The sequence below is a fragment of the Natator depressus genome, chromosome 27 (genome assembly GCF_965152275.1).
Source record: "Natator depressus isolate rNatDep1 chromosome 27, rNatDep2.hap1, whole genome shotgun sequence".
NCBI lineage: Eukaryota > Metazoa > Chordata > Testudines > Cheloniidae > Natator > Natator depressus.
In genome coordinates, this window is record NC_134260.1 from 8,602,057 (window position 1) to 8,625,019 (window position 22,963).

Consider the following 22,963-nt stretch of genomic DNA (forward strand, 5'->3'; position numbering starts at 1 on the left):
CATCTGTAATTTTCACTCCATGCATCTGAAGAAGTGGGTTTTTCACCCACGAAAGCTTATGCCCAAATAAATCTGTACGTCTTTAAGGTGCCACTGGACACCTTGTTGAAATTTGGCCAAGAGCTCTTTTGAAAATCTGTCCCCGTGTGGCGTGGAATTTGTCTGTCCAAGGCCGCCTGCCACCAGCCCTGCTGGGCGAGCTGACCCGCCCGAGGTTTATGAGAGAGGGAGCTGCTGACAGGGCATCCCCTGGATGTTGAAATTCAGGCCCCCATCCCTGGTTGGAAATAGCCTAAATCTGGGGACCGTCAGGGCATGCTGCAAAGCCCATTCCCCTGGGCTGGGGAGGGGCGTGGATTCTGTGATGGGGATTTTTAGTGATGGTCTCTGCAGAAGGGCTGGGGTTTGTGGGCTCGGCTGCTGCTTCCCTCTTGCGTTTGATTTCCTGGTTGGATTTAATATTGTGCCCAGCCCCCTGGAGCCTGCACAGACTCAGGCAGACAAGCAGGGACGGCAGGCATGCACCAATTGACACCCGCTGGCAATTGGGCCCGTCCGTCTCCTCCGAAACCCAGGCCGGCCTGCCCCCGGCGACGGGATACCGGCTCCGCGAGGAATGAGCCAGTCGCCCCAGCTCCTCTGGTGGGGCTGCGGCCTGCTCGCTGTTATGCAACCAAGCGTTAATATCGAATTAAAAAATTAATCCAGAGGCCTTGTAATCTGTGCAGGGCCATTGTGTGTGTGTGTGAGTGTGTGGGGAGGAGGGGTGGATAATCTAGGAGCATCTGTTGCTCTTTAAGGAAATATTTTGCAGGGGAGTGGGGTGGGGGCAGATGCAGCAGCTGCCTCTGAGCCGCTGTTATATAACGTCCGAGGCGTTCTGGAGTCGCCCTGGGGCTGCTAGTGGTGGCAGATGTCAAGGGCAGGGGCAGGTACTTGTCTTCCTGAGATGCAGGGTGGAGTCCCTCCGCGGAGCGTCAGTGGGCCCGATCCGCAGCTGGGGCAAGTCCGTTGATGGCCAGGGGCCAGATCCCAGCTGATGTAAATCAGCATCCCGGGGAAGTCAATGGAGGGACGCCAGTTGACACCAGTTGAGGATCTGCCCCCTGGCATGTAGGTGGTGCTTGGAGATCCGCTTTCCCTCACCGAGTGACAATGGCTGGGGGTGCGGGGGGGTGCAGAGCAGGCTGGGGAGGGGGGCATGAAGCCAGCGGTTGTTTTCGTACCTGTCTGGATTGGGGGTTTGTGCTGACCTGGATTTCTAACCTGGAGTGCCCAATGGCCTGGGGCAGCTGCAGCCAGGGAACGGGGAGGCTCAGGGGGGTGGGGGGTCCATGCCCACCCTGCTGTGTGGGAAGATGGGATTTTTTTCTTTTCGGTGCATTGCATCTGGATTTGGGTTAAAATCCAGCAGTCTCCGCGGCGCAGTCATTTGCTCCAGCCGCTACTGACTCCGACCGCTATCGGCTTACCCTTGCTTGCACCGGCGCCCAGGAGGGCACAGCCCCGGGGGATACAGGCCATGGCTGGGTAGGGAAGGTGATCTCGCTCCAGCCGTGCGAGAGGTGGCAGCGGGACCATAAAGCTCATGATCAAACTGCATGTGTGGCCAGCCCCCCCGATTCCGGACCACGCAGGGAGCCGTGCAGAGCGATAATACCCTTCGCTGTAAAGGGTCCTGTGTCAGAGATTTTGCAAGCCCTGAGCCCGGCTCTGTGCCCATCCTTTGGGTCCAAGATTTGGGGTCAGCTGATGATAATTACATTTCATCCTTCCCTAGCTCCTTCCACTCAGGGCTTGCAAAGTGCTTGGCAAACACTACAGAATGTAACCCCTGCAGCCCTACCTCTGCGAGGAGAAGCAACAGTCGGGGAAACTGAGGCATGGAGCCAGGCAGTGACTTGAACGCTCCCCGAGCTGGGACTAGAACTCCTGCTGAGTCTCCTGTCTAACCACTAGACAACACTCTTGCACCCCTTTCCCAGTGTGGAAGGAGTGCACTGACGCTGGGGAAATCTTGCCCAAAGGCAGCGTCCTTTCCTCCCAGACCCATGGCGGGTCAGTTGTGCAGATATCCATGCCAAATTGGCTGGTGCAGATCGATGCCTTTGCTAGTCTGGCCCTCAGGGCCGGTCCAGGTCCATGCTGGATGCCCAGGACAGGGTGAGCCCACTTGGGAAGAGCAACGAAGATTGCAGGGTTTAGCTCCCGGCACACAGGAACGACATCTGGATTGGCCTGGCATTCGGGAGCATTGTGGGGAACGGGCGTCTGTGCCGGCAGCTGATGGCGTATATGCAACTCTCCCTTTCTCTTGCAGTCTCCTCTGTGTGTAACAGTGCCCCAGGGTCCGGTCCCAGCTCCCCAAACAGCTCCAACAGCACCATCGCTGAGAATGGCTTCGCTGGCTCTGCCCCCAACATCCACACCGAGGTAAGGTTTGCAGAGGGAGCCCCCCCGGGGGGCGCTGGGCCTCCCCCACTCCAGTCCTCGCTTGCTTTCTTCAGCACGAGCCCTGACCAAAGAGCTGAAAACTCATCTCCTCAGTGGACCTGCCCCGTCTCCATCGACGCTGCACTGATACGTGCTCGGCACTTTCCTTGTTATCCCCGATCTCCGGGCAAATCTTGTGGCTGTTGTAATGTCAAGGACGTTTCCCTCTCTTCTGTCTTGTCTCTGAACGTGTTCCTTGGTTACAGGAGGGCCGTAGCGTTCCAGGAGGAAAGGGTTAATATTGTGTCATCCTGTGGTGGGGATCGCTGGGGGCTTCACATCGCTGGCGCGTGACACGAGCGACCCGCCCGCGTGTGCGAGGCGTGTCTGGGTGGATGCTAGTGGGACGATGGACTTTCTAGTGGAAACGGCGCCGATTCTCTCGCAGGGTTGGGGGAAAAGAGCCTTTGGGTGATTTGGGATTTTGAGGGTATTTTTAGCTGGGGCTGGGAGAGTGACAAGGCCTTTTTCTTCCTCTGCAGTTGGGATGCTGCCGTTGAAAAAAAAAAAAAAAAAAAAAACCAAACATGTGTTGCCTAAAAAATAAAACAAAACAGCCAGTGACCAAACTAACCCCCCCCAGATACCTTCCTCGGGATCCGAGTGACATGAGCTCGGTAGAGTCAGGCGGTCGTTTAAATCTCATTCCCCGTGGTTGCTGCCCTTTGTTTACTCGTTCCGGTTCCTTCAGCTGGAAGCTGGTCAGTTACCCTTCCTGCTCCTAGGTGTTTTCGGAGGGGAAGGTCCCCAATGCAATCGCCGTATGTAGTTTCAGGATGAGCAGACGTACCGGAGCGGCTGGTGCAGAGAGATTGAAGGCCCCGATTGTGGGGTGTGACCGGGACAATGTCCCCTTTAAATCGTTAAAGGGACCATCCTGGGGCGGCTGAGCTGGGCTCCCCATGTGTGTGCTGGGCCGGGGCCGGGGCCGTTCCACTCACAGGACATGGGGCGGGGTTGGGCGGGCTCTGGTTTGCGGACATGAAGTTCCTCGCGAACACCCGCAGCCCTGTGTTGGCCACAGCTAGCGTTTTTTGTGTCCACGGGCCCTTTGGCTGTGTCCCCGGTGATGCACAGTGCCGGATCTCGGCGGGACGCGGGTTCTAGGCTCCCACCATCAGCCTATCAGCTAGGCCCTGCTGGTCATCGTCAGGGGGTTCCCTGGCCTGGTCCTACAGCCTGGAAGATCCTCTGCAAGCATCCAGGTCCGAACCCAAATACAACCCACTTGAGCCATAGGTTTGTTCAGGTCTCTGCATCTCTCCCCACCCCCCCCCGCCGAACGAACACAGGAGGGCACTGCTCTGATGGTGGTCTCTGGGCTGTCGCTTGGCGTAACTGGTCGTGATCCAGGCGCTTTGCTGGAAGAGACGGGGACGCCCCCTCTCTCCTGCTGTAGTGGGGAAGCTGGAAGCGCACCCAGGATCTCAGTTAACTCCGCCAGGCCCAGGATAAACCGGAGGGACAATGGGAGTAAGAGGCAAGCACAGAGCGAAGGCACAGAGAGAGATATGGCAGGACTGGCCGTGTGCCTGCCCAGGGGAGCCATCCGGCGGGTCGGCAGAGACATCTCTTATCCCCAGTCAGCCTGAGCTGCTGCCCCCCGATTTCTGCAGTGGGGCTTAGCTCCCTGATGCAGGTTGCTGCGTGGATAAGGGCAGAGAGGGCGAGGCTGGGAGCGCCGAGGGGACACCTCACCTCGGCGGCTACGTGGGCTGAACAAATCCATGAAACTCACTGGACATGGAACGAAGTCTGGGCCCTATAGTGTCAGCGCTGGATAGGGAGGGTGCTCACTGGGGGAGGGAAGAGGGCATGCTGGGGGGCACTCTTTCCTGGGGTGCCAGAGCTGAGTAGAGGTGGAATTAGGGGGAGGTTCTTCTGGGGTGCTAGGGGCGGGGCATGCACCCTCCTGGGGTGCCAGGGCTGGGCCGGTTCTCCCTGGGGTGCTGGAGCGAACGTTTTACCCACCGTATCTGAATTCAGCAGGGGGAGTTGGGGGGGCCGGATCCCAGCCCATCCAAGGACAGGAGCTCGAGAGGTGCCAGGCTGTGGGGCTGCAATGGGGCTCAGCAAGTTCCTCGGGGGCAGGGGCCCAGAGCAATAGTCACTGACGGGGGCAGCGTGTCTGCCCCTCGGCTGCCCCCAAGCCAGTCCTATTACCCTCCGTTTTAGGGATGGGGAAACTGAGGCACAGAGCAGGGACAGTGACGTGCCCAAGGTCATGCGGGGAGTCCTTCTTGGCGTCTAATAGCTGCAGAGCTGTGACCGTAGGGACCACCCCCTCCATCCACATGCTGCTTCCCCCCCACCCTCCCCCAAGGCCCTTGCTAGGACAGAGCTTCGGGCTAATCTGCTTGTTTGACACCTGCGTTAGAAGAGAGCACCCCCTGCTGGCTAGTGCTGCCCTAGCAAGTCCTGTTCCTGGCGGGCTGGGGCTGACCAGCCGCACCTGAGCTGTTGCCACGTCCTCCTCTCTCGCTTACGTAGCTTTTTACCCTTGTCTCTTTCTTCCCCACTCCCTCCCTCCGTCCTTCCTTTCTGCAGCAGCTGCTCCCTCAGCACAGAGCCCTGGCAATGGACGGGTCCGCTAGCCAGCTCAGCCTCTATACCTCCCCGTCACTGCCCAACATCTCCCTGGGACTGCAGGCAACGGTCACCGTGACCAACTCGCACCTCAACGTGAGTACGGGCGCAAACGTGCGGCAACCCACCCCGGCGAGGATGGAGGCAGTAGGGGGAATGGAAGTCGCGCTCCGGGGCAGCGCCTGGCACTAGGGAGAGCGAGGCAGACCATGCCCGTGCCAGGGGTGTGCGCTGTCGGGGCACACCAGGGCTGCATCGTCCCGTGCACCGGCACGGGGCGGGGGCAGTGTGGATCCAGTCTGAGCTGGGGGCCGTTTCGCACCCACGTCGTGCGGATGTCGATGACGGTGGGAAAGCCCGGCCAAGAACCCAGGAGTCCTGGCTCCCACACACTAGAGATAATCTGCATGAAGGCAGAGCTTTACCTCACAGCAGGGGTAGTTAATAGGCAGACCGGGGGTCAAATCCCGACCGCCAGATCCTTTTGAACGGACCCTGAAATCTTTTAATTTGCTGCTTCTTATCATTATTGTTGGGGGTGTTTTTAAAATGATTTTCTCTGGAGTCTGGACCTTGACCAAGAAATTTGGACCTTGACAAAAAAGAATTGACTATCCCTGCCTTACAGGGTGAGCAGCACTCATTTCCCTCGAGTTATTTGAGGGGGGCAACAGCACCCCCATTCTGATAAATCTGGGTAGCATTGCTGTAGATTGAGGGTGAGATGAGCTTAGTACCTCAGCCCCTAGTAACAGGAAAACGACAGGCGGAGGGACGTGCTCTGTTATGTGCCAGGGTGAAACTGAGCAACCCTGAGAGCCAGGAGCTCCTGTGTCCTGAGCCTGGCTCTGCCACCGGAACCTGGCATGGCCTTAGTTAAATCACTTAGCGCGCTGTGCCTTAGTTTCCCTGGGAACAGTTCTTCACAGGAGCGTAGTGAGCAGCAGTCAAAGCGCGTAAAGCACTTTGCCGGTGAAGAGCTCTATAAAAACAAGCCAGTCCTCTTACCCTCCATTTCAGGGATGGGGAAACTGAGGCACGGAACGGGGACAGCGACGTGCCCAAGGTCGTGCAGGGAGTCAGCGATGGAGCCAGCAACAGAACCCAGGAGTCCTGACCCCTCGTTCCCCAGCCCTCACCACTAGGCAGCTCTCCCCGCCTGAAAGAATCGTCATCCTAAATAGCGCTAGATAAATGCTAAGCCGTGGTTACTGTGGGGGTAACGGGAGAGAGTTGCTGTAGCATGGCCCCCCAAGGCTCATGGCCCCCCAAGGCTCTGCAGGTGTCGCCAGGGCTTTGCATGCCCTGCCTGCGGGGGGAGCTCCTAGGAGATTCTCTTTGCAGCTTACGCTAGTGTTGCCAGGGGCCCCCCTCTGATCTGCCACCCTCCCCTCTGCCGGCCCATGCGCTCAGACCCCCATGCACGGCCAGGTCCCAGAGCAGAGCTGCAAACCCTGGGATCTCAGTGCAGCCTGGAACTGGGACCGTAGTTTGGGGACGCGTGGGGCCAGCGTGCATTGGGGGCCCTGTGCGGCTGTGGCTGAGGTGTGGGGACTTCCAGCCCGGTCAGGGTGGGGAGTTTTCTGATCACCCACAAATGGGTCTGGGTCTGGGTCTGTGAACCTGCTAGGGGTGACTCGGCCCCATGCAGCCAGAGGGGGGTGTGGGGCTGTTCACCTGGCCTGGGGATGTGCCCTCAGGGTGAGCTGGGCTCCAGACAGAGAAGCCCCTTGCGACTGGCCGCGTCTGGCCGCTCTGCAAAGCCCAGCGTCTCGCTGGGACCCCACTGTCCCACCGGCGGGTCAGGCTGCTTCCACCCCCCAGGGAGGGAGGCACTTTATCCAGACAGGCCAGGCTGCTTTGGGGACCCGGTTCTGACCCGGCTGATTCTGCGCAAGCCCTGGGCTGAGGGGCTGACTTCAGTTCTGTGGTGCTGGTACCGGCCGGAGCCTGCTCCGTCCCCCTTGGCCTGGTCCCCCTGGCTCCCCTCTCTGGGGTGCTCAGCGGGTCGGACCCTGCTCCTGTCAAATGTGGCTGGGCCGGGGAGGCTGAGTTCTCACCCCGCCACACACACACACACACACACACACACACACACACACACACACACACACACACACACACAGAGGTCCATCGACCACCCCTCCACCTCCCCACAGGTCCATCACACACCCACACCCACACACGTCCATCACGCACACACACAGGTCCATCTCTCTTTCTCTCTATCATACACCCACACCCACAGGTCCATCACACACCCACACGTCCATCACACACACAGCTCCATCTCTCTTTCTCTGTATCATACACCCACAGGTCCATCACACGCCCACACCCACACACGTCCATCACGCACACACACACGTCCATCTCTCTTTCTCTCTATCTCTTTCTCACACAAACACAGGTCCATCAGACCACCCACACCCACAGGTGCATCCCACACCCACAGGTCCATCACATACCCACACCCACACACATCCATCACACACACACAGAGGTCCATCTCTCTCACACACACACACGTCCATCACACACACACGTCCATCACACACGCACACAGGTCCATCTCTCTCACACACACACACACACACACACAGAGCCATCACGCCCCACCCATCACACTGCCCTCACCAAACACCCGCCCATCACACACAGGTGCTATTGAAGAACCCACCAGGTACCGGTGTGGAAAGGCCTTTGCAAACCTGGCACTTTGGAGTCTCGGTGGCATTTAGGGCCCTAAGATGGTTGGGCTCAGTACGGGGGGTAAGCAGGTAAAACTCTCCGGCCCCCTTGTTTGGAAGTGATTGTCCTTCCATGCGGCCCCCTCCTTCTCTTCGTTACTGTCTCCACCCTGTCCCGCACATCAGTCAGGGCGTCCGTCACCTTTGTCTTTCCTTAGCTGCTTGTGGCTCTGTTGGTTTTAAACTGTAATTAGCAAATCCGAGCAAAGAATAATACTGAAGAAATCAACTGTTCCCCGAAAAAACAACAGCCCGGCTTGAGGATGGGCCCACGGCTGCAGAATGGGTCCTTGCCCACGTGTGGGGACCGCGGGGTTCGGTCAGCTTCCCCCAGTTGCTGTCACATTTTTGCCCGTGATTTCCTCCCCTCTTTTCCATCTCTCCCTGCAGGGCGGGAGGAGGCTGCAGTGGGGCGAATGCAGGAGAATGGGGGCTTAGCCCGGTTTGGGCTCGCGGCTGGGAGGAGTGGGGCATTCGCTGTCTCGTTTCTCGCGGGTGTTATCCCACTGCTCCGATTCTCACGTGCCGGGGCGACGCCCGGGAGAGAGCAGAGCTGCGGGGCGGGGGGCTGCAGGGCAGGGTTCGGGTGCGTTGGCAGAGCAGGGTGCGTGGAGGGGCAAGTGCAAATATTGAAGATGCGTTGGCAGAGTTCGCTGCGTGCTCCAGCCGCGCCCTGTGCTCCTGTGAGCAGTTTACACAAAGTGGAGACCTCGTCCCTGAGAGCCGAGGGGCCGAGCAGCTGTTTGGATGGGAAGGGGCTTGGCGGGAGGAGGATTCGTCCTGCCCAGAGACAAAGCCAGCTCCTGGGGCTGGAGCCAAGAGGCCGCTGGTCACTCCAGTTTCCTTGAGCCAAGTGAGGCCGGGTGTCCAGCCAGGGTCTGTCTAGAACAGTGGTTTTCAACCTGGGGTCCGTGGAGCCTTGGGGGCCCACAGACTATGGCTAAGATTTCCAGAGGGGGCTGCGCCTCCCTTCGAAATTTTGTAGCGGTCCACACATGAAAAAAGGCTGAAAACCCCTGGCGGGGACCATCGAAAGCCCAAGATTTCAGGCGTGCGGCAGCGTGGGCATGCCAGGCGTGGCTCTGACGTGGCGGGAGCCTCCCTGGTGGTGTTCGTGGTTGTGACGGCGGTGGGCAGAGCGGGCCCTTCAGCTCAGGCTGGGGGTGTCGGCCCAAGGGCTTGACCCTCTTTAACGCGGATGGTTCCAGGCAGATCTAGGACGGGCACCCAGCTGGCCGGTGCCACTCCTCGACCCGGGCGTGACTGCAAGCCCATGGCAGCCATGGGTGGGCACGCTGGCCACCAGCCAAGATGCACAGGGCATGGGACATCTTTGTCAGCTCCACCTTCACTGGGGCAGGGCCTTGCGGCCATCTGGGGAGGGGAGCAGAGATGGGGACAGACCCGGATGCGGGTTATTTCATTCATGGTCCTAATACCCCCCTTCCCCATTGGTAACCCCAGTGGGTTTGTGGTCCACAGGAGACCCTGCTGCCCCCGCCCTGGCTGGGAGCCCCGAGCAGACAGAGGTGTGTTTGTTGGGGGGGAAGGGGACATGATCGCGCCCCCCTGTGCCTGGCCAGCTTTCAGGAGTAGGGCAAAGGTCTGCAGAGGAGCAGCCCCCCCCCCGACACCTCTCTTCTCTCTCCTTCCCCCGCAGGCTTCCCCGAAGCTCTCCACCCAGCAGGAGGCGGAGCGCCACGCCATCCAGTCGCTGCGCCAGGGCGGGGCCCTCACGGGCAAGTTCATGAGCACCTCGTCCATCCCCGGCTGCCTGCTGGGGGTCGCCCTGGAGGGCGAGACCAACAGCCACGGGCACGCCTCCCTGCTGCAGCACGTGCTGCTCCTGGAGCAGGCCCGCCAGCAGAGCACGCTGATCGCCGGTGAGGGTGGGCGGGGGGCCCAGGCCATGCTGGGGGAGGGCAGGGGGCCATCACCGAGGGACCTTGGCTACAGCTGCCCTGAGACGGGGCTCGGTATCGTTCGGACGCCCAGTCCCCGGCTCTAACCACTAGGCCAGAGCTGGGAACAGAGCCCGGCGTTCGGACGCCCAGTCCCCGGCTCTAACCACTAGACAACACCCCTCTGTGACAGAATCGCCAGCCTGGGGCGGGGGCCAAGCTGGAGGCAAGCCAGAGGGGTCGTGGGATGGATAGCCTGCTGGGAGGGGGGCCGCCTTGCGGGCGCAGCAGGGGGCCGGGGCGCAGGGTTCTGTTCCCGGCCGTGCCCCCGCCCTGCTGCCTGGCGTCGCCCTTCGCGTGTTTAGCAGCGTGGCAACATACGCGCCAGGAGCAAGGCCGGCCGGTGCAGGAGCAAGGCTGCGCGGTGACCAGCGCGGGGGGGGAGAACCCAGGCGTCCCGACGCCTTGACCAGCAGCCCCCCCGTGCGGCGGGCTCCGCACTTCCTGCGTCCCGCTTGACCCTCCGCCCGGGTGCTCTCTCCTTCCAGTGCCGCTCCACGGCCAGTCCCCGCTGGTGACGGGCGAGCGTGGGTCCTCCAGCGTGCGGACGGTCAGCAAGCTGCCCCGGCACCGCCCGCTGAGCCGCACCCAGTCGTCCCCACTGCCCCAGAGCCCCCAGGCCCTGCAGCAGCTGGTCATGCAGCAACAGCATCAGCAGTTCCTGGAGAAGCAGAAACAGCAGCAGCAGATCCAGCTGGGCAAGGTTGGCCGGGGGAATGGGGCGGGGCGGGGCGGGGCGGCTTGCGGGGCATGGGCGGATTGAGCCTCTCGATCACCAGAGAAAGCCCCCCTCCCCTTGGGCCACCTGCGAGGCAGGGGGCGTATCAGCCGCTGTACGTGGCCCCGGGCGCCAACCCCTTGTGCCCTTAGACGGCCCCAAGAGCCCTTGCCCCTCTCTTTAAAGATCATCACCAAGACGGGCGAGCTGCCCCGCCAGCCCACCACGCACCCCGAGGAGACGGAGGAGGAGCTGACGGAGCAGCAGGAGGCACTGCTGGAGGACAGGGTGCCCCTGGGGCCGGTGGCCTTGGTGGTGGACGGCTCGCCGGAGAGCGAGAGCACGCAGGACGAGCTGGAGGAGGATGAGGGCGGCGAGCTGGTGAAGGACGACGGGGGCGCGAGCGGGGATGAAGAAGAGCCCATCGACTCACCGGAGGTGGAGGAGCTGGGTGTGGCTTACAAGCAGGTGAGCCCCTCCCACTGCTCCCCTAAGTGAACCCGGGTCTCCTCTACCTTATGCATCATCTGCCAGGAGAACGGCCCCTCTCTTTAGGCTGACAGGTGGATTCGAACCCAGGACTGTCAGCGCTAAGGCCTTGTGCTTCTACTGCTTGGGCTAAAGGAGTGACTCCCCCAGCTGGCACCTGTAGTAGGCTCTTATCCTATTCTGCGCTCCAGCCACCAGAGGGCGACGCTGTGCTAGTGGGGGATGTGCCACCATAGGTGGGACCCCTGGGAGGAGGGGGCAGCCATGGGAGATGCTCGCCCCAAATGTTTACTCTAGCTGTAGCATGTGGCTGCTGGGGTCACGCCGTTCCAGCCTGCACAATGGGTAGGGGTGGGGCAGCTGTTTGCCCTGCAGATCCTTCCAGCCCGCCTTGATCCAGGCATGTATCCTTGGCCCATCACCATGTGGGTCCGGATCCCAGCTTTCCCCATCCCGCATTGAGGGGTTTGGCTCAGGCCCCCAGCTTGTCTTGCCAGGGTGCGTCGTGCTCATGGCGGGCTGCACCGGGGGCTCGTCATGCTCACAGCTGGTTGGGAGGGGGCGTCCTTCTCTCCTGAGGCTCCCCGCCGGGCTGCTGGGAGAGCCAGGGGGGCTGGGAGGTGGGGGGGCTCGCCCTGGCCAGCCAGCTGTGGCGGGGCAGGGTAGCAGGCGCTCGCCCCGGCCAGCTGGGTCCAGCTTACACAGAAACGGGCTAGTGAGATCATCGGGCAACTGGGAGATGGCTAGTGCTGACTCCTGATGAATGCCCCGGCCGGCAGTGGAAAGTGGCCCCAGTCCCGGGGCTGGGCACATGAGCAGAGCTGCAGCTGGCGGCGGGGCAAAGGCCTGGGCACAGTAACCGCCCGCTTGCATGCCCGGCCGTGCTCTGGTATGCAGGCCACCTCGCGTGCCCGGCTGCACGCGCCCCCAGGGCGCTCTCACGCCTGATCGCACCCTCCCAAAGCCCTGCGTCCTTTGGCACGCCCCGGCCCCCGTCTCCCACCCTGCCCGGCTGCAGCCGTTCGAGCCAGCTCTCCGCGGCCCGCTTCGGCTTTCAACTCCGCCTCTGCCGAGCCTGCTGCCTGCCAAGCTGGCTCCCCATTCATCAGCCACAGCTCTGAGGGGCGAGTGACTCATCCACACCCCCGCATCGCCCTCTTTGCTCCCCGCTTCCAGCCCCCGCACAGCCCCCCCCCCCCCCCCGCATCGTACCCAGCTGCTGCTGCTTCCGGGGCATGACTCATCCAAAGCCTCTCGCATCCCTGCTCCCCCGGCTGCTGAATATTTGATCGGGCGGGGGTGCGTGTGGACGCGCAGCGGGGAAGGATGAGTCTCGTTCCCCGGAGGGGATGGAGTTTGTAAAAGGCGAGCGACGCGGGCGGGCAGGTGGGGAGCCGCTGGTGTCTCAGCGGTGCCAACGGTGCGCTGTGGTGTTGTCGGGCCCTGGCACAAGGAAAGGGATAGACCTGGGAACTGCACCCCTGGGCCAACCCATGCCCTTAACCTCGTCACCGGGGGTACCTGGGGCACTGCAGGCTGGTTTCCTACAGGGTTATAAACATGGCACCGAGGAAAGGGGCAGGAGGAGCCTGGCCGCTGGGCGAACGCGGATGCCACAGCCTGGGTGTTGTGGGGCATCGAAAGCCAACCTCCTGCTTCAGCGGGAGGCGGTATGGGGCAGATTCGGACAGATGTGCGAATGCCCAGAGCTGGCTGAGTGGGACTGAAGGTGCCCGCTCGCCCCGTGCGCTGGGCCCTCTGCCAGCTGGCCAGGCCTCTGCACAGACCCTGTCCCTGCCCTACAGAATGTACAGTCTTAATAGGCAGAGCAGACAAAGGATGGGAGGGGAAACTGAGGCACGGAGAGGGGCCTGGGTGGGTCAGTGGCAGAGCGGGGAACAGAACCTGCGTCCCCGCTTGTTGCCCTGCCGCTGGACTGTGCTGCCTCTGGAGGGCTTGGCCGTCGGTGAATTTCCCGCCCTGTGTACATCCTCTCTCTGCGCCGTGTTCTGGCAGGTGTTCCCAGACGCTCAGCAGCTGCAGCCCATCCAGCTCTTCCCAGCTTCCCTGACAATTGCCACCCTGCCTCACCAAGCGCTGAGCCGGACCCAGTCCTCGCCCGCCACTGCGGGCATAAAGACCACTACGGCTGAACCCCCGGTCAAACACCTATTCACTACCGGTAAGAAGTCATGTGTCCCGCTCCTCCCAGAGGTCACCTGGGGGGAAAAGCAGCCCAAGACACGCCCACAGCCCAAGCTCCACCCTCACGATGCCGAAGTGGGGTGCCACTCACAATAACGTGCAGAAGCACATAACGTGATCATCCCTCTCCTTTCTTGAGTGCTTTGCATTAGCGGTTCCCCGACTGATCAGTCATCATTAGACTTCAGAGTGAACACCCCGCTGCGCTGAATGGGGCAGCTCAGGCCTTCTTCGTATGCTTGTCTGCAGACTCAGGTGGACGTCAGGGTGTGGCTCATGCCCGGGTCAGCTTTGGACGGTTTCTTTTACAGCCCTCAGGCCCAGAAACTTTTCAATGATTGAGAAAATGAAAATGTAAGATTCTGGAGCAGGGTCTGGCAGGAGGAGCCTCAATTGGCCGAGACAGCCAAGTTCTCTCTGCTTTTCCGGACGATCTGCCTTAGAAAAGAGACATCCACTTGCCCTGTGGCTGCCCCAGAGCCAGAGGGGTCTTGGCTGCCATGGGGTTCCTGCCGTACTTCCTGTCCCTTCCCTCGTCTCTCCCCCAGGCGTGATCTACGACACGTTCATGCTAAAGCACCAGTGTATGTGCGGGAACACTAACATTCACCCAGAGCATGCTGGGAGAATCCAGAGCATCTGGTCCAGGCTCCAGGAGACCGGCTTGCTGAGCAAGTGCGAGGTGAGGAGGCTGGGGGAACGCCCCTGCCCTGGTGCAGGGGGAGGGACGTGGGGGCTCAGGAGGCAGCTATCAGGGGTTGAACCTCGTGCAGAATGTGTCATGGGACCATGAGTAGCTGGGGCCTTGGTTTATTGTCCCACCTCAGAGATGGCAACCGTGGCGCCCCGGCACCATCTCCGACGTCGTCACTGCGGCGTTTGCCCCGGTGATGGGCACCCGCCCGCGCGTGAGCAGCCATGGGGCAAAGCCCTGCCCAAGTCACGGGGCCCTCGCTGGCACTGCGTTCCCCCAGGTGTGTCGATGGGACTTCCGGGGGCACAGCCCCCCGGTTCTTGGTGTTGCACTACACAGAGCCGCTCTGTGGTTCTCTCTTGTGGCAGAACTTGTCTGTCCTTGGCCCGTGGGGGGGTTGTGGGACTCAGCGGGCAAAGGGTTTAGCCAGCGTTCTCGCTGCAAAGTGAGGTTACCAGCCCGAGGGAAAGCAGCACCCGGGCGCCAAGCCCCAGCCGTGCCAGCCAGCTGGGGTTGAAAGCCCCACCAAATCTGGCGAGAGGGTTTTGGGTGTGGACGGGGGCGGGGGGAGAGCCCGGATTCACTGTGCAGTGCAGACGTCGCCCTTCCTAGCGCAAGAGACTCGGGTGGGGTCGGACCCTCCCCAGCTCCATCCAACCCGGCCAGCTGCGTGCCAGAGGGGTCAGTGAGATCGGATTCCCCCTGTGTGGAGCAGCCTGCCCCGCAAAGGGGGTGGCAATAGCCCACTGAGAAACCCCTGCCCCTGCCAGCCTAGGGGTATGGTGGGGAGGGGGTATGGCTGGAGTGTTCTGTGCTGCTGCTCTTCTCTGCTGCCTACGGCCTGTAGGGGGCGATAGGAAGTGCAGTACAGGTTAAAGCAGCTCTGGGGTGGCTCTGAATTACCGCAGGGGCTGGAGAGGGCTCTGCACGGCCTCCGAATACAGAGAGCACACCCCCTGCAGTCCTGCCCCACGGGAAGGGACCCCAGTCAGCTGACTGGTCCCCAGCACGTGAGGTAAAAGCATCCACGATCCAGCCGCCCCTGGCTGCAGCTCACCCCGTTCAGAAGCAGGGTTGTCACCTCTGAGGTGCAAAAACCCAGGACCCCCGGGGCTGATCCTGAGCCCCTCGAAGTGGACGGCTGGCCGTGTGCCCCGAGCACTGAGACAGATTTCCCAGCCCAGCTACCTCCATAAAGCGACAATCCTGGGACCGTCTGGCCAGGCACAGCCCCGCCAGGGACCTGCCCTCACCCCTCTCTCTCTCTCTGCCAGAGGATCCGGGGCAGGAAAGCAACACTGGATGAAATCCAGACGGTCCATTCGGAGCATCACACGTTGCTCTACGGAACCAGCCCCCTCAACCGGCAGAAACTCGACAGCAAGAAGCTGCTAGGTAAGTAGCCCCGGCAGTGCCCCGTCTGAGGGTGGCTTAGGGCCCTGCCCGCTCCCACCAAGTCCCTGGGCTTTTGGCTACGGCGGGAGGCGGGTTGGGCTGTTCACGATCCCTGCCTCGTGTGCATGGCAGGGGCAACGTTGTCTTCACGGTGGCTGCATTTTTTCTTTTACTCTAGCAGAGGCAGCACTGCCTAATGGTTAGAGCAGGGGCCAAGGCGTCAAGACACCTGGGTTCTGTCCCCGGCTCTGGGAAGGGAGTGAGGCCTGTTGGTTAGATCGGAAGGGGGGAGTGGGAGTCAGGACGCCTGGGTTCTGTCCCTGGCTCTGGGAGGGGAGTGCGTCGTAGTGGCTAGAGCAGGGGGGACTGGAAGTCAGGGGGACTGGATTCTTTTCCTGGCTCTGGGAGGGGAGTGTTCCCTATGGGTTAGAGCAGGGGCACTGGGTTCTTTTTCTGGCTCTGAAAGGGAGGGTGACCTGGTGGGCCGAGTGGGGACTGAGGACCCTTTCTGCTATGGTGAGCGGTTGGATGTTGGACTAACTAGACCAAGTCCAGTCCGTTACTCCGGCAGCCACTGGGACACAGCCTCAGTGGGCCCAGTGGGGAGATGTGTCATGGCAACTCCTACACCCCTGTGTCCAGATCCCCCCCATTTTTACCTCTTCCCAGTCCAGATGTCGAGGGGCGGGGTGAGGGGGACCGTGCCCTCCCCAGGCAGGGGCGTGGGCTCTTGGCTGTCTGTCACTGCTCCCTCTGCTCTGCCCAGGTCCCATCAGCCAGAAGATGTATGCGGTCCTGCCCTGCGGTGGCATCGGGGTGAGTAGCTCCTCGGGGGCGGGGCTGGGGAGCTCGGGGACTCCACGGTGCGCCCCCCGGGCGGCCCCGGTAACGGCCCGGCTTGCTTTCTGGGCAGGTGGACAGCGACACGGTGTGGAACGAGATGCACTCGTCCAGCGCCGTCCGCATGGCCGTGGGCTGCTTGGTGGAGTTAGCCTTCAAGGTGGCCTCGGGAGAGCTCAAGGTGAGTCCCCTGCACGCAGCCAGGTGTTCGGGGGTGCTTCGTCACATCTCCCTCTAGTGGCGGAGCATGGCCACTGCAACGGCCTGCTCCTGTCTGTCGTTATTTGTCATACTGTAGCGCCACGGTCAGGGGTGGGCAAATTTTTTGGCCCAGGGGCCACATCTGGGTATGGAAATTGTATGGCAGGCCATGAATGCTCATGAAATTGGGGGTTGGGGTGTGGGAGGGCTCTGGCTGGGGGTGCGGGCTCTGGGGTGGGGCTGGGGATGAGGGGTTGGGGTGCGGGAGGGTTTCCGGGCTGGGACCGAGGGGTTCAGAGGATGGGAGGAGGATCAGGGCAGGGGCACGGGAGCGGGGCAGGGGGGCACGCTCTGGCCGGCACTTACCTCAAGCAGCTCCCAGAAACAGCAGCATGTCCCCACTCTGGCTCTTATGCGGAGGTGCGGCCAGGCGGCTCTGCGTGCTGCCCTGTCCACAGGCGCCACCCCTGCAGTTCCCATTGGCTGCGGTTCCCGGTCAATGGGAGCTGCGGGGGCGGCGCTTGGGGCTGGGGCAGCGTGCGGAGCCCCCTGGCTGTCCCTATGCATAGGCGCCGGAGGGGGGACATGCCGCTGCTTCTGGGAGCCATGCGGAGTGGGGCAAGAGCCCGACCCCGCTCCACAGCTGGACCACCAGAGTGGGGAAAGCCCCAGACACCGCTTCCCGGCGGGAGCTCGAGGGCCCAATTAAAATGTCTGGAGGGCCGAATGTGGCCCCCAGACCATAAGTTTGCCCACCCCTGGCCTAGGGGCCCAAGTCATGGTGCTAGGCACTGTACGCACACAGAACAAAAAGACTCTCCCTGCCCCCAGGGGCTTTCCATAGCTGGAGGAGCTGACCCTTTAGCTCAAGGAGTAGGGGATTGTGATTTTTTGTGCTGGAGGTCCCAAATTCACGTGGAGCTGGTTCACATAGAGGATAACAACCTACTGCTGCTAGCAACTCAGGGAGTTCTCCCTCAGCTCTCCTGGAAGAGAGCTGTGCTGTGGAGATGAGTCCTCACTGATCCGTGTTGGGGTTCATCAGGAGGAGTTAAGGGGGGAGCAGAACACTCCCCCAACACTCTCCCTCCTGCGGCAGAGAGAGCTCCCCTCCCCTGTCCCAACCTGCTTTAACCCCTGCTCCTCAGACTTCCCCCTTGGGCTCCAGCAGGGTGGGTTTGCAGATGTTGCTGGGCTCGCCCACGGGGAGAACACTCCGGGGCCAGTTGCCAGGTCAGAGGAGCCATGTGGGAAGCAGCCTTGCCTGCATCGGCCTCTCCCGCGTGGTCTTGCTGATGTCTCTGAGATCTGGCAAACCAGCCCCCGTGGCCCTGCCCGTCCTGCCCTTTGGATTCTGGGTGTGGTGACAGCAGAGAAACGGGGCGGCAAAGGACAGGCTCCCTCGAACGCCGTCGCTCGTGTATTTACCCCCAGCCTGCTGGCACAGGACTGTTCGTCGCCGTGAGTCAGGGAGAATCAGGAACGGGGGCTGTGTCAAAGCGATGTCCCAGGGATTCTGGGTTTCGTCCCGTCCGGATCAAATGCACCGGGTTTGATCAGAGGCTGTCTCTATCAGCCAGCTGCTGCCGAATTCCCCTTTCCCCCGGGGACCAATAGAGGGGGACACGGCCTGGGATTGGGGGTATCCAGTATTCCCATGGCACGGAGCACGCAGGGACGTCTCCCGCCTGTGATCACGGAACCCGCCCCGGGAAAGGAATTCCAGGAAGAGACACCTGGGAAAAGGAGGCCCCCGCATGGTATTCAGAGCTCCTTTTAACACTATCCGGCCACTGGAAATGAAGCGGCGTGACAGCCGTGTGACCGGCCTCCGGGGATCACAGTATCGTCTAGGGGTTAGAGCAGGGAGGAACAGGGCCGCAGCCCTCCCGGGGTCTAGTCCCAGCTTCGGAACGAGGCATGTCGTCATGTCATTAGCGCAAGAGAGCAGGGGGCAGGACTCCTGGGTTCTCTTCCCAGCTCTGCCGAGGAGTCGCCTCGTGTGACCTCGAGCGAGTCTTTTTACCGCTGCGCCTGGTTGCCTCGCCTCTGAAACGGGGCGCGCGGGACGAACGGCGGCCGAAGCGCCCAGATCCGCCCGTGAAAGCTGCTGCTGTTTCTGGAATCCAGCCTCTTCCGTGAGCAAGACTCTGCCGCTCGAATCCAGCTGAGGACATTGATGCTGATGGAAGAGGCAGGGTAGTCTGGGCTAACAGGAACGGCGGCTTCCCTGCGGGGGGAACACCTGCAGGGTCGCTCCAGGGACTGTTGTGGGTCACCCTTCTGCTCGTTCTGTTGTCGTTTATTGTCTGTATTGGGCTGGGAATAGACCCGGGCGCCCATTTGTGCGAGGCACTCTCCCAACCCAGGACAACACGTCAGTCCCTGCCCCAAAGCTCTTACAAGCTAAGTGAAAATAGCCGCTCTAATTTCACGTCCCCTCCTGACGTTTCCGGCCATCCCCGAGTCTGGCCCGGCCTTTCCTGAGCACCGTTAGAATGGGGTGCGGGAGTTTCTAACCTGGCTCGCTCATTTAACCCCCCGCCTCTCTGGTTCTCTGTGCAGAATGGATTCGCCGTCATCCGGCCCCCGGGGCACCACGCGGAGGAATCGACGGCCATGTAAGTAAGGGCAGAAGTTCGTTCCCTTCCGTCCTGGGAGGCAGGGGAAAGGGGCGAATGGCAAAGTGACCCAGAAGGGCTGGTGTCTGCCCAATTCCAGCCTGGAGTTCTCACCCCATCAGGGGGGCGTGCTGTCACGTGGCTGGGGGGCTATCGGGTTCTAACCGAGATCAGTCCGCTCCAGCCCTGGGATGAGATTTGGGGCGCCCCGCTAGAGATGCCGCCAAGGGGCCTGGTACTCAGGAAGTGCTGGGCACCAGCCCTCTGACTGCCGGCCCCTTTGGAAGTGTCCTGAGCTGGGCACTCAGAATCCCTCTTTGCCCGGCTCCAGCGTGATTCAGCAAAGGGGCTAGGACCTGATTTGGTCTCATCTCCACCAGCCAGGCTAGATCCGTTCTGTCCCAGGGGATCTGCGGGGGGCCCCCTTTCACCTGCATCTCCAGGGGATCATTACGGGGGTGTGGTGGCTGGCATGGCTAGAGGAGGGCATGCCCCTCCCTTGCAGGAATAAGGAGGGACCCCTGCCAATGTCAAGGTAGAAACCGTCCAGGCTTTGTCTGGGCGATGGATGAACCTGGGGTAGCATCGGCTATGTTTAAACGAGAGGTGGGGGCTCAAGCTACAAATCTGGGTCTGGATTCACTCCTGTCCTGGCCAATTTGTCCCACTTGCGTGGCACAAAGCAGTGGACTCTTGGCCCTTACTGGCCCACTGAGAATGCCCGTGCGGTGGGGGGCCCGTCAGCTGGCACAGGGGGTGGGGTGGAGCAGCTGCTGATTCGAACTCAGCGTACGATCCCAGACACCTCGCCAGCTGGTATAAGTTAGAGCAGCCTGTGAGCTGCTCTAAGTGATGGCAAGAGACTGGTACCAGTGGAGAGGGCCTCAGGAAATCCTGGAGGGGAGCTGGCCCCTTGCACTGAGCTGAGGGATGTTGTCACAGGAAAGAATCAGGGCCCGGCTCTGGTCCCATCTCTCGTTCTAGCAGGTGGGGCTCTAGGCTGCTTTCTCTGTCCAGTGCAGGCAAGGAATGTGTTCTGGGGCCTGTCCCAGCCCAGCACATCACCGACCCTCCCCCTGCCCCGCACGCCTGGTCCCCAACCCCCTAGATGGTTGCCGGAGCATTTATGTGACATGACTCTTAGGGGGCCTGTCTCCCCAGCCGTCATTCCCGGAGCACCGCCCTGCTGCCGGCTTTTACCCACCATGCCCCGTCGCTCTGCCCCGAGCAGGATGAAATGACGCTCGGTGCTCTCCGGGTGCCAGGGTGCCCCAGTGGCGTGGTGCTGAGCCGGCGGAGCGGTGGGGGGCCCGGAGAGCAGAGGAGCCCTAGCGTAGATGCAGGCAGATCAGTGGGGCCAGTTCCCCGCTGCCCTGGCGCTCACGCTGGCTAGGAAGCGGTAACCACATCTCTCTCCTCTCCTGCCTCCTCAGGGGCTTCTGCTTCTTCAATTCCGTCGCGATCGCTGCCAAACTCCTCCAGCAGAAGCTAAGCGTCGGCAAGATCCTCATTGTGGACTGGGTAAGGAAGGCGGCCAGGCCAGCCAGAACATACCTCCCGTTGGCTGGGAACCGGATTCCTGCTCCCCTTGCAGGGGCTGGGTCCTTCTCTCTCCAGCCAGCCCTGCAAGAGAAAAAAAATCCCCTGCCTTTGGCTAGCTTTTGCCCGGCGTGATGGAGAACGAAGGGGGTTGCGGGGTTGATGGTGTGGATGCAGCCCCTTCCCTTCTTCCAGCCCCCCTGCAGTTTTGCTGGTATAGCTGCGTCTACACTAGGGTCTCTAGCCGGCACAGCCATGTCAACCAGGCTTCATGCCTCTTCACGCCCCTGCTTGCCATAGTTACGCCAGCAAAGGGCTGTAGGGCAGACCTGGCCATGGCTAGATCCGGTCAGTCCTCTCCCCGACACCCGGGGTTCACCTCGACTAGCTGCCCCGAGGTCAGAACTAGGGCACCTGGGATCAGACAGCCGGACAGCTGATGAGTTAGCATCGGGGGCTGGAACTGCACCTTGCTTTGCAGTGAAGACCCAGCCCGTGGCCTGGTCCCACATCCAGGTTTTGGACCGGTACAGCGTTGTCCATCTCAAGCCCTGGTTTGGTTAAAACCCTGGCTATAAAACCCCGCTTCCTCTCAGCCCAGCCAGGCTCCCTGTCTCCAGATGCTAGACAAGCTGGGTTACTCATTCAAAACACAAGCAGAAACAACCCCCCTCCCCGCCCCCGCCTCCCAGAGCCGACTCTGTTCAGAAGCTAAAGAAGACCCCCAAGCCCCAGGATTTATGTTGCTTTCCCTTTGCAGGTGGTTTCAAAGCCCGGTATGGGTGACAGCCAGCTACCCGTTCTCTGTACCACTCCCATCAGAGACGCTTCTCGCCCCCACCCCTGCAAATGCGGCCAAGTTCTTTAGCACCTTAAATCCTTTCCCTTGTAACTGACACGGCCATCCAAACCGCGAGGCCCTCAGCTAAATAAACCCAGGAGGTTCGCCGCACTAGACTGACGTGGAAAGCAAAGGGTGTGGCAAAAGAATTCCGCTAACGGCTTTCTCTTTCCACTCCCGCCCCCACCCGTCGCCCCCTCTTCGGGTCCCCGTCAGCTCTCCCGTCCTGGTACGAAGATGTTTGCAGGGAGGGCTAAGAACACAGGTTGCAGGAGTGAGTAACTGCACCGACCGTTCCCAAGGCGGCTACAGTCAGTGCACGTGCGGCTGCGTTTGTGTGCACGGTTGCTGCCTGTTCTCGGGTGCCATCGTTAGCCTCCAGAGTTAACACCCGGCAGAGACAAAAGGGGTCTCTGGTCACGGCCGCTGCCCTACACCGTGGCCTCATCGGGAAGGATTAAGGGCTGGAAAATCGCTCTTTCCCGTGGAAGCAGGCTCGGCGCTTGCCAGGGGGGCATTGGGTACAGCAATCAGGCACCCCTGCCATAAAGGGGCAGCTGAAAAGGGCCGGAGGGAGTGTGGCCGCTGGGATCCAGTCAGCCCCAGTCCTGATGGAGGCTCGTTTGTATCTACCGGTCTCTGCATCAGCACAGGGAGGCCTTTGGCCAGACCCGACCAGTCCCCACCCTCCCGTCAGCGGGGGAGCCCCCTAACCGTCTGTGCTCCCCGCAGGACATTCACCACGGCAACGGCACCCAGCAAGCCTTCTACAGCGACCCCAACGTGCTCTACATCTCCCTGCATCGCTACGACAACGGCAACTTCTTCCCAGGCAGCGGGGCCCCCGAGGAGGTGAGCGCAGGGCCGGGGGGGCTCTGGCCAGGGAGGCCCAGTGCGCGCGGTCTGGAGGGCGTCTGGCTGGGAGGGCGGTGCCCTTGCAGGTGACGGGGCTCAGTGCGGGAGCTGGGTCTCTTGTCCGAGGCCCCAGCGGGGGAGCCTGTCCCAAGGCAGGTGGAGGCATCAGGGTGGGGGATGCAGAAAGGGGATCTGAGGCAGGACCGATGGGGTGTGGGGCGGCTGTTGGGCCCGTCCGCTATCAGGTGTGGGGCTGGGATGTGACAGCTCCCAAGGATCTGACCCAAGGGCATTCCCTGCTTGGGGGTTATACAGTGCTGGGGGAAAGGGGGAGGACCCTGAATCCCCTTGTAAGGCTCCCTCCGTGATCCCCCCAACCCCTCCCCGAATAGCTAACAGAGAAGGGGCAAGATCAGAGCAGCTGGAATGGCAGAGCCCTGAGCCGGAAGGGCCCCCCTGTGCCAGGCTCTTCCACAGGGGCTGTGGGGGCCGGGCCCCTGCTCGTGGTTTGGCCCCATGGATCCATGCACGTCCTATGCACGTCTCCTCTCTTGCAGGTTGGCAGCGGGATGGGGGTGGGGTACAACGTCAACATAGCCTGGACGGGCGGAGTGGACCCCCCCATCGGAGACGTGGAGTACCTGGCTGCGTTCAGGTAGAGCTCCCCCAGGGGGCACTGCATCGCTGGCTGCGGCCGGCTCCTCTCCAGGGCTGGGGTACCCCCCAGGGGCAGTTTGGCCTGGATTGCAGGACTCCTGGGTTCGCATCCTGCCTT

General features: G+C 61.6%; 1 protein-coding gene across 5 annotated transcripts in view; it reads left to right on the forward strand.

The window, feature by feature from the left end:
- HDAC5 (histone deacetylase 5) overlaps positions 1–22,963 on the forward strand; it is a 70,036-nt gene that overhangs the window by 39,417 nt on the left and 7,656 nt on the right. For 3 of the 5 annotated variants that reach the window (XM_074940528.1, XM_074940527.1, XM_074940525.1), the window contains 14 exons: positions 2,321–2,433; positions 5,044–5,175; positions 9,490–9,712; positions 10,279–10,493; positions 10,695–10,976; positions 13,014–13,179; positions 13,751–13,884; positions 15,171–15,291; positions 16,058–16,107; positions 16,205–16,312; positions 18,898–18,953; positions 20,387–20,474; positions 22,066–22,185; positions 22,746–22,843. In XM_074940528.1, coding sequence (XP_074796629.1) covers positions 2,321–2,433; positions 5,044–5,175; positions 9,490–9,712; positions 10,279–10,493; positions 10,695–10,976; positions 13,014–13,179; positions 13,751–13,884; positions 15,171–15,291; positions 16,058–16,107; positions 16,205–16,312; positions 18,898–18,953; positions 20,387–20,474; positions 22,066–22,185; positions 22,746–22,843 — 1,906 coding nt within the window. Of the gene's footprint in view, positions 1–2,320; positions 2,434–5,040; positions 5,176–9,489; positions 9,713–10,278; positions 10,494–10,694; positions 10,977–13,013; positions 13,180–13,750; positions 13,885–15,170; positions 15,292–16,057; positions 16,108–16,204; positions 16,313–18,897; positions 18,954–20,386; positions 20,475–22,065; positions 22,186–22,745; positions 22,844–22,963 lie in introns of all 5 variants that reach the window. The other 2 variants (XM_074940524.1, XM_074940526.1) reach the window with 1 other exon arrangement.